Here is a 10,292-nt window from a genome sequence, read left to right as displayed (position 1 = left end):
GCGCGGCTCCTAATCATATCATGCAAGCCTGCAGACTGTCTGAGCCTGTTCTTAATGAGCTTGACAAAATTAACCGGCGTTTCCTTTGGGGAGAGTCTGGAGAGGGGAAAAAGATTCACCTTGTCCCTTGGAAGGAGGTCTGCCAGCCGAAAAGTATGGGGGGTCTTGGAATAAGACAAGCTAAGGATAATAACAAAGTCTTATTAATAAAGCTTCTCTGGAGAATGTGGCAATGCCCCTCCTCTCTTTGGGTTCGTCTTCTCTGTGGTAAGTATCGAAAAGACAAAATCTTTGGGGACCCTAAGGAGAGAGTTGTCAATTGTTCTTTCCTCTGGAAAGGGCTTAGCGCTGTGTTTGCAGAGTTCTGCTCGGGGGTTGGCTTAGAGGTGGGTAATGGCAAATCCATCAGTTTCTGGAATGATACCTGGATTGGAGACAAACCGTTATTAGAAGTGTGTAGCTCCCCTCCGCCTAGTAATATCCGTAATTGGAGGATAGCCGATGTGGTGGATTCTGATGGGGGATTGGATTTGGTCAAAGTTTGATACCTTCTTTAGCCTGGATACTCTCCTTAGAATCAGGGGAGTGAAGATAAGTAATCAAGAGGAAGACAAGGATAGGCATTACTGGGCCCTCACTAACAATGGAGCTTATTCCTACAAATCGGCCTTTGAAGCTTTTACCCTCAACAGGTCCGATCCTCTCTCTGATACTTGAAAATCCATTTGGACCCTTAAAATCCCTTACCGTATTAGGAGTTTCCTGTGGCTGGGGGGTTAAGGATAGGTTGCTTACTAATTCGGATAGGCACAGACGGCATTTGGTGGATTCAGGAGCTTGCAGTAGATGCAGAGGCCATGATGAAACTTTGTGCCATACTCTTAGGGATTGCTCTAAGAGTAAAGAGGTGTGGAAGAAAATTCTCCCACACCACATTCTCTCTTCCTTCCTTGCCTACTCTGAGTATGACTGGTTCTCTGATGGTGTTAGTGGGAAGTTACTGGCTAACATGGAGCATGGTGATATTTTCTTTGCTATCATCTATCACCAAATTTGGAAGTGGAGGAACGAGGAGATTTTTGGTGATAAAACTGTTTTTATTCCTAAGCTGCGTTCTTCTCGAAAAAGCTCTCTATTATTACTAAGAGTTTCAAAGGGGACTCCCTTGACATCTCTACCCAGAAAAGAGATGTCAACCTCCTTGGATGGAGCAGGCCGAGAGATAGGGTGGTGAAGTTGAATACGGATGGCTCCTGCCTCAATGATGGGAAGATTGCTGCCGGAGGTGTTCTTAGAGATGCGGGGGGCGCCTGGCTGTCTGGGTTCACCCAGAATCTAGGGTTGGGCTCTTCCTTTTCGGCGGAGCTTTGGGGTATTCTCTCTGGTATCAAGCTTGCCAAGAATCTGGGTTTAAAGATGTTATCTGTTGAGTCTGATAACATGGAGGCCATCAAAATGATTTCTGATAATCATGCTATTTGTCTTAATAGCCGCAACCTTATCAAAGCTATTAAAAGGCTTTGCTCTTCCTTTGAGTTCATAAAGTTCAGCCACATTTTCAGAGAGCAAAACCGGGTTGCGGATCGCTTGGCGGCGGCTGGTCATGAGGGGATGTTGGGCGTCACTACCCTTTCTGGTCCTCCTATCTTTCTCTCTTCTTTTCTTTTAGAGGACAGGATTGGGGCTAGCTTTCCTAGGCTGATCCTAGGATTGGGCGTCACAACAAACCCTTAGTCCCGAAATGATTCGGGGTCGGCTAACATGAACCATCATATAAAACCGTGAAATCAAGTCGTGTTAGCGACATAAATTCTCTCCTTCCACTCTGTCCTATCCACTACCATATTTTCATAAATCCCCAATAAACTCATATCACTCTCGATCATTCTCCTCCAAGTTTGCTTAGGTCTTCCCCTATCCCTCACCATTACGTCCCTTTGCCACTCTTCAGTCCTCCTAACCGGTGTATCAAGCGCTCTCGTCATACGTGGCCAAACAACTTTAGTCGGTTTTCCCTAATTTTATTCTTAATAGATGTAACCCCTTACTTTTGTCCTAATTAGTATGAAAAACTGAAGAAAAAAAATAGAACTATGTATATTTATCCAAAAGAGATCAACTTTTTGCCAACCTGTTGAAGCCTCAGTCTACTCGGTTATGACAATTTTTTTTTTTTTTTGATAGAACTCGGTTATGACAAATTTGGTTGGTAAAGTGTCATAACTATTATCTAAAGTACACATAGTCCGTGAAACAACAACCTTTGGTTTGTTTGGCCCTTAATGGAAGTTATTCCGGAATCCTATGTTATTCCTTCAGGAATCCTTTTTTAACATTTGGCTTTTTTTTTTGAAATAACTATTCCATAAAATAGGTATTACAATAACAAAACGTCACAAAATAGGCGAAAGGTACGAAAAATATAAAAACGTGTAAAAATATGAAAACGCGAAAAATGCAAAAAAAAAAAAAAAAAAAAACACAAAAATGTGAAAAACATGATAGACATGAAAATGTAAAAAAGTACAAGAAAAAAGTAAGAAAACGTATGAAAACGTAATAAAATTGTGAAAGAAAAAACATGAAAACCCTATGAATAACACGAACAGGTGACAAAATGCGAAAAGTACAAAAACGTGAAAAAACACGAAAATGTGAAAACGCGACAAAGCGGAAAAAAAAAACAAAAACACAAAAATGTGAAAACCGTGAAGACGCGAAAAAACATGAATAACACAAAAATGTGACAAAATATGAAAACGTAAACAAATGTGGAAAACGTGAAAAACGTGAAAAAATGCAAAAAAAAAAAACATGAAAACGTTAAAAATGCATTTGTCACATTTTTATATTTTCTTGCATTTTTTCACGTTTTCGTTTTTTCCATATTTTTCACATTTTCGTTTTTTCACATTCTTTTTACGTTTTCGTGTTTTTCGCATTTTTTCACGTTTTCGTGTTTTTGATAGATTTTCACATTTTTTTGTATTTTTGCCTTTTTTTCACGTTTCCACATTTTTTCAAGTGTTCGTGTTTTAATGTTTTTTTACGTTTTCATGTTTTTCACGTTTTTTATATTTTTGTGTTTTTCGCGTTTTCAAGTTCTTTTCACGTTTTTGTCTTTTCATGAGTTTTTTCTACATTCTTTATTTTTTTATTTTTACGTTTTTATAGTTTTTACTGTTCTTCCCGCGTCTCTACGCTTTTTTTTTTTTTGCGTTTCACGGTCTTGCACTTTTTTTTTTTGTTTTTTTCGTGTTCATATCTTTTGCACGTTTTCGTTTAACAGTTTTTTTTTATGTTTTCCTTTTTTTCCATATAGTGAATAAGTTAAATGGAAGTTCTCAGATGATCAATCACTCATATGTAAATTGCTTTAACGGTCCTTAAAGTTTGAGATCAATTTTAAAAATATTTTCAAACTTTACTTTATTTCAATAAAGTTATTGAACTCTTCCTTTTTATTTCAATAAAATTATTCTCGCTAATTCTTAGAGAGAAAAATCATTGAAATATTGACATGATAATCACGTTGGACAAAATTTACTTTTATGAATAACATGATAGTCATGTGTGCCTCGTGATAGTTAAAGAACATATATATATATATTTTTGTTGTTACGTGAGAGTCATGTCCTATATAAAAGTCACTCATTATAATGTGATTATCACGATACTATTACAGTAACTTTTTCTATCTCAATTGACCGGAATGATTTTATTAAAATAAAAAAAAAATCAATAACTTTACTAAACAAAATAAAATTGAACACAATTTACTTATCACACATACAAATTAATCAAGCATCAATCTTTTTAATATGGTAAACTAGGACCATTTGGGCTCTTTTTAAGGGTTGCACTAGAAAACAAAATCTTTGCTTATATTACTGCAATGGTGAATATAAGACATCACATGTGTCTGCAATTGTCAATTATTGTCAAGGACATCTTTGGCTTACCTCTTGAAGATATTTTATTGAAAATAGAAGAAAACGAAGTTGAAACCAAATGATGAATTACTAATTAAGCTATTACATGGCAACGAGAAATAAGGAGTCCAAAGTGTGAAAAATAAGATCGAATGATAAGACATTTATAATACAAAGCTTAGCTCATGAGACCTCCATCAATCAAAATGTCTCTTAATTTTATTTCAGAGAATGTTGTTGTCAAAGGACGCCATTTAGCTACTAGTAGTTGCGATGACACTTGTCTCATAGTTGGTCGGACTTTAGGGTTTGTACTCAGACATGAAAATGCAACCATAATAACGTTCATTACTCCTTCAGCTGTTTTACTACGAGGAGATGAAAGGCGTTGGTCAATCACATCTTTTAATAATGCATGTTGGCAAATTGATCCAGTAGATGAAGATAATGATGCAAATGACGAGATGAGATCTCCCGGATGCATTCCCATTATTATTTCAAGTGCCACCACACCAAAACTATAAATATCACATTTTTCATTAATCTTCATTGTATATGCTAGTTCTACAAGGACAAAAATGAAAACCACATCAAAGAATGCAATCAAGCATAAGAATTTTGTTTTAATAATTAATATAGTAAATAAACAAATAAAATTAAGGAATGCACCTGGAGCAGTATATCCGAATGTGCCGGCAAATGATGTCCAGTTTGAGGAGTCTGGCATCAAGAGTCTAGATGTTCCAAAATCAGAGACATGAGCTTCAAATTCTGAATCCAACAACACATTGTTACTCGTAATGTCTCGATGAATAATTGGAGGAGCGCAATCATGATGCATATATGACACCCCATTAGAAATTCCTTCTACAATATTGAGCCTTTTAATCCAATTCAATTCCATAGCTTCTTCCCTATCACTTAGCATTTTTCTCAAACTTCCTCTTTCAATGAAGTCGTAGATTAAAAAAGAATGTTTGGGATGTGAGCAAAACCCATATAATTTGACAATATTTCAATGACGTATGTTTGTCAATGCACCAACCTCACTTGCAAATGCTTTCAAATGATTTTGGGACTGGTGAAGTGTCTTCACAGCAACTACTCGATTGGGTGATACCAAAGCCTTGTAGACAATTCTATAGCCTCCTTTCCCGATGCAATATTTGGAGTTAAACCCTTCAGTCACCTCAATAATTCTTTCATATTGCAAATCCCGATCTTGCCCAAACATGTTATAATTAACTTTGGCATTTACCTCACTTGAATTGGCTTTCGTGCTTCTCATTCTTCGGTACAAAAGGAACAAACTCACAACTAAGAAAAACAATATCAACAGACCACCCAAAAGAGCTAGAGCAATTAATCTTACATCCTTCTTGTTCACTCTATGATCAGAGCACAACTTCAGTCCAGTATTGTTTCCACATAAGTCTCCATTGTTTCTAAGTGCTTCGAGTGGAGCCTCACGAAAAGCTTTAATGTTTGGAATCCGACCACCCAATTTATTCCTTGATATGTCCACTGTTGTCAAGCTTAACAAATTATCAAAAGTTTTAGGAATTGAACCCGATAAGAAATTGTGGGATAGGTTCAACACCTCTAACCTTTGCAACCTCCCAAATTGTTGTGGAATATAATCAACCAACTAATTTTGACTGAGATCAAGTTTTTCTAGAGAGTGTATTCTGCTTAGGTTTGATGGAATGCGTGTTGTTAAATTGTTCATGCTAAGATTCAAAACCAATAGTCTCGAACACCCTTCAAGTTGATATGGAATTGCTCCGCTAAGATGGTTGTCAGCTAAATTAAGGTGTTCAAGACTAGATAGCATTCCTATTTCATTAGGAATGATACCTGAAAAGTCGTTACTATCAAGAATAACTTTGACCAACCTTTTTAGCTTTCCCAATTCCTTTGGGATGGTCCCTTCAAGCTGATTTGATGTGAGCTCTATCCATTGTAACTGAGGTGCCTTTCCAATTTCAGATGGTATTCTGCCGACGATATTATTATTTGAGATTTTTAAGGTTGATAAGTTGAGAAACGTTTCCCATTTCCATGAAAGCTCTCCATAAAATTTGTTGCGACTCAAGTCCAAATAGTTCAATTGTGGACATATACCCAAAATTTTAGATATATTTTCTGTGAATTGATTATCCTGAAGTTGAAGTCTGAGTAAACTAGTGCAATTTCTCAAGCTTTTTGAGATAGGCCCACCAAAAGAGTTATTATATGCTGCAAAATATTGAAGTTTCCCACTAAGGCATAAGCAATTTGTTAACTGCCCATTCAATTTATTGTTGTGTATTTCAAAGACAGATAAGACAGTAAATTTTTTTTTCTCCGTGGGAAGAACTCCAGTGAGATTATTGTTTCTCAAGTAAATTTCTCTAATAGATCTCAATCTTCCAACTTCTTGAGGTATGGAATTAGAAAGTTGATTGGAATAAAGAGCAAGAATTGACAAATTTGTCAAGTTTCCTGTACAACTTGGAATGGGACCAATGAGACCATTATTTGACAATCGAAGATCTGCGATGGATGTCAACATTCCAATCTCATGAGGTATGGAACCAGAAAGTTGATTGTAATGAAGATAAAGCGTGGACAAATTTGTCAAGTTTCCTATACAACTTGGAATGGTATCATTATTATTTGACAATTGAAGATCTGTAATAGATCTCAACATTCCAACTTCATTTGGTATGGAACTAGAAAGTTGATTGGAATTAAAATAAAGAACGGATAAGTTTGTCAAGTTTCCTATGCAACTTGGAATGGTACCTATAAGATTATTATATGACAATGCAAGAATAGTCACAGATTTCAACATTCCAATTTCTCGAGGGATGGAACCAGAAAGTTGATTTCTACGTAAGTCAAGAGTTGATAAGCTGGTCATATTTCCTATAGAAATAGGGATAACACCAGTGAGATGATTGTTGGATAAACCAAGATAACATAGAGAGCTCAAAATTCCAATATCTTTAGGAATCCAACCAGAGAAATCGTTGTAAGATAAGTCAAGGAGTGTGAGTTTAGAAAGATTAGAAAGTTGGGAAGGAATGTTGCCATGGAAAGAGTTGTTACGAAGCTTGAGCTCCTTAAGATATGGAAAAGAGAAGAAGGAGAGATGATGAAGCGTACCTTTCAAACCATAATCAGAAAGGCTGATGCTTGTAACATTTGCAGCATTATGATCACAGGAAATGCCAGACCAATTGCAAGGAGGAGTAGATAGAGACCATGAAGATAAGGGAGAATTGGTTTGATTATGAAATTGAAGAGTAGCTTTCCATCTCAAAAGAGCTTCGGTCTCCTGATTAACAATTAAAGAAGAAGAAGAAGAAGCAAGAAAAAGGAAATGAAAGGAAAGAAGAAAGTAAAGTGGTTTGTGTAAAAAGAGAGACAACATGGCTATAGCTATTAAGTGTGTGTGTGGGTGATGAATTGTTACCATTTACACTTTTATAGAAAGAAATTGAGAAGAAGAAGTTCACAGATAGAAGGGAGAAAATTGATATTCGAAGAGAAAGAGTGAAAAGAGAAGGATATTCTCATTGATTACCTTTCCACAAGAAAAGTATGATCTATATAACAGCTATACAGCTGAGATCATGAACAACAACTACACTACAGGACAAAGTACCAAATAACAGAAATTCTAATTAACAGAATAAAGCTATTAAATTTTCTAATATCACTATCAGTCTTTAGACTTCTTCTTCCTTGCATACGAGTAACATGAATGTATGCATTAATTGTAAGATATTTATACAGGAATGGATGGTATCAATTGATCACTTCTTTATGACTTAAGAGGGTTCTGTTAAGATGACGTTTACTGCTGATGTTTGTTTGGTCCACTTTTCTTTTCATATATAGTTTTCTAAAATGATTTGAAGTTAGAAATTTAGAGATAAGCTGAATTGTGTTATAACTTTCAAAAGATCAAATTACTCCTATTCGATGCTTAGTAAAAATTGTTAAAATCTAAGTATATGAAAATGTATAAACAGAGAAGATGCTGTTAATATCTTATTGAATTGAGAAAAACAATTGGCTATATATAGCCTTATAAAAAGCCACGTTACATTTGCTATTAAAGTGGCAACTAAATAACAAACTGCAGAATCTATTCCTACAAAATAGGGATTTATTAAACACACTAATAAACAAACTAGGACTACTTCAACTCAAACTCTAACTGAGTAAATTAACAACTTTTGACAGCTCAACATCCTCCCTTAAACTGAACATCTTATATATCAATTTACATTTGAACCACTGCAGACTCCCAACAAATTCCGAAACCTCTCAAACGCATCTAGCTTTAATGGCTTAGTCATGATATCTGCAACCTGGTTCTGAGTAGGACAATAAACCAGTTTCAGCACTCCATTTTTTGTAAGCTCTCGAAGAAAATGAAATCTGACATCTATATGCTTGCTCCGTCCGTGCAATACCGGATTTTTCGAGAGTTCAATGGTTGAACTGTTATCACAAAAAATTGTTGTACTGCTGGTCTGAACTTGATTTTGCCCTTCCAAAATTCTCTTCAACCATACTGTTTGACAAGCACATAAAGCAGCCGCAACGTATTCTGCTTCAGTGGTAGATAATGTGACAATCGGTTGTTTTTTCGATGACCAAGAAATAGCTCCTGAGTTTAGTTGGAATACATACCCCGAAGTACTCCTTCTATCATCTACATCTCCGGCGTAGTCGCTATCTGTGTAACCAATTAGCTCAACATCTCCCTTCTTGCTGTAGAGTATTCCAAAGTCAGATGTGCCTTTCAAATATCTTAAGACCCTTTTTGCAGCTTTGAGGTGCAATTCCATAGGACGTTCCATATATCTGCTTAATAAACTGACCACAAACATAATATCAGGTCGAGTGGCTGTCAGATACATTAGACTGCCAATTAATTGCTTATACCAACTACTATCCACCCTTACTCCATCCTCATCCTTTGTCAGTTTGCAACCTGGAACAATTGGATTATGAACAGAGTTGCATTTATCCATATCAAATTTTCCCAGAACCTCTAATGTGTACCTCTTCTGACAAATAAAAATCTGCTCTTGACCTTGCAAGACTTCTATACCAAGAAAATATCTCATTTTCCCCAAGTCTGTCATATCAAATTCTTTCATCATAGATTTCTTAAATGCAACAAACATATGTTCATCATTGCCCGTAAATATCAAATCATCAACGTAGAGACAGACAATTAGAATTTTACCTCCGTCCGATTTGATGAATAAAGTATGTTCATAAGGGCAACGCTGGAAACCTTCTTTAACAAAATAAGCCTCTATCCGACTATACCAAGCTCGAGGTGCTTGTTTTAGTCCGTATAGGGCTTTCTTTAACCTGTAAACTTTCTGTTCAGCACCTTTTTTCTCATAACCGGGTGGTTGTTCGACAAAGACCTCTTCATTGAGTTCTCCATGAAGGAAATCTGATTTCACATCTAATTAGAAAATATTCCACCTTTTATTAGATGCAAGAGAGATTACCAGTCGAATTGTCTCGAGACGTGCCACTAGTGCAAAAACTTCTGTATAATCCACCCCATGCTTTTGAGTGTACCCTTTTGCGACTAGTCGGGCTTTGTACTTCTCCACCTCGCCACGTTCATTGAGCTTTGTTTTGAACACCCACTTCACTCCAACCTTCTTAGCATTTGTAGGAAGATTTGTAAGTTCCCAGGTGGCATTTTTCTCTATTGCTTCAATCTCCTTATCCATTGCAACTCTCCACTTTGCATCTTTCACTGCATCTTTGAATAAAACTGGATCATTGGCTGCAAACATAACAAAATTAGTTATATCATCTTCCTCTGATAAGCCTTCTCCACTTTCGTAGTCCTGCATCCATCTTGGTTGTCGTATCATTCGTTGCATTCTAGGACTTTCCTCATTACTGTCAAACGATGGGTCTGCATCTGTGCCAAGTGAGTTTTCACTTTCGCTAGGGCTGCTATCCTCAACTGAATCAGTTTCCTCTTCATTTTCTTCATTACCGCTACCAGAGCCATTGTCCTCATCAGACTCTTTATCACTATCAGCCCACTCCAAGTCGACCAAAACAGATTCTTTATGACTTTTCTCCCAATTCCAATTGTTATCTTCTTCAAAAATCACATCTCTACTTATGATAATTTTTTTAGAGATAGGATCATAAAACCTGTATGCCTTTGACTCCTCATTAACTCCGAGTAGAACACATTTGATACTTTTATCATCGAGCTTTGTCCGCTTGCAATCTAGAACATGCACATGAGATATGCACCCAAACACTCGAAAATAATCAACCGATGGCTTGACGCCACTCCAAGCTTCTTCTGGA

The 10,292-nt window shown here is 36.4% G+C and overlaps 1 protein-coding gene across 1 annotated transcript; it reads right to left on the bottom strand.

Moving 5' to 3' along the window:
- Positions 1 to 3,995: 3,995 nt before the first annotated feature.
- On the bottom strand, positions 3,996 to 7,379 carry LOC136230603 (MDIS1-interacting receptor like kinase 2-like). Its single transcript, XM_066019728.1, has 2 exons — positions 4,602 to 7,379; positions 3,996 to 4,496 (listed from the first exon to the last, which is right to left on the bottom strand). Exon 1 carries the CDS (start codon positions 7,348 to 7,350, stop codon positions 5,581 to 5,583), a length of 1,770 nt encoding a protein of 589 aa, XP_065875800.1. The 5' UTR covers positions 7,351 to 7,379; the 3' UTR covers positions 3,996 to 4,496; positions 4,602 to 5,580.
- Positions 7,380 to 10,292: the final 2,913 nt, after the last annotated feature.

This window comes from Euphorbia lathyris, chromosome 5, assembly GCF_963576675.1.
Source record: "Euphorbia lathyris chromosome 5, ddEupLath1.1, whole genome shotgun sequence".
NCBI classification, from domain to species: domain Eukaryota; kingdom Viridiplantae; phylum Streptophyta; class Magnoliopsida; order Malpighiales; family Euphorbiaceae; genus Euphorbia; species Euphorbia lathyris.
This window is presented reverse-complemented; position numbering and strand designations above follow the sequence as displayed.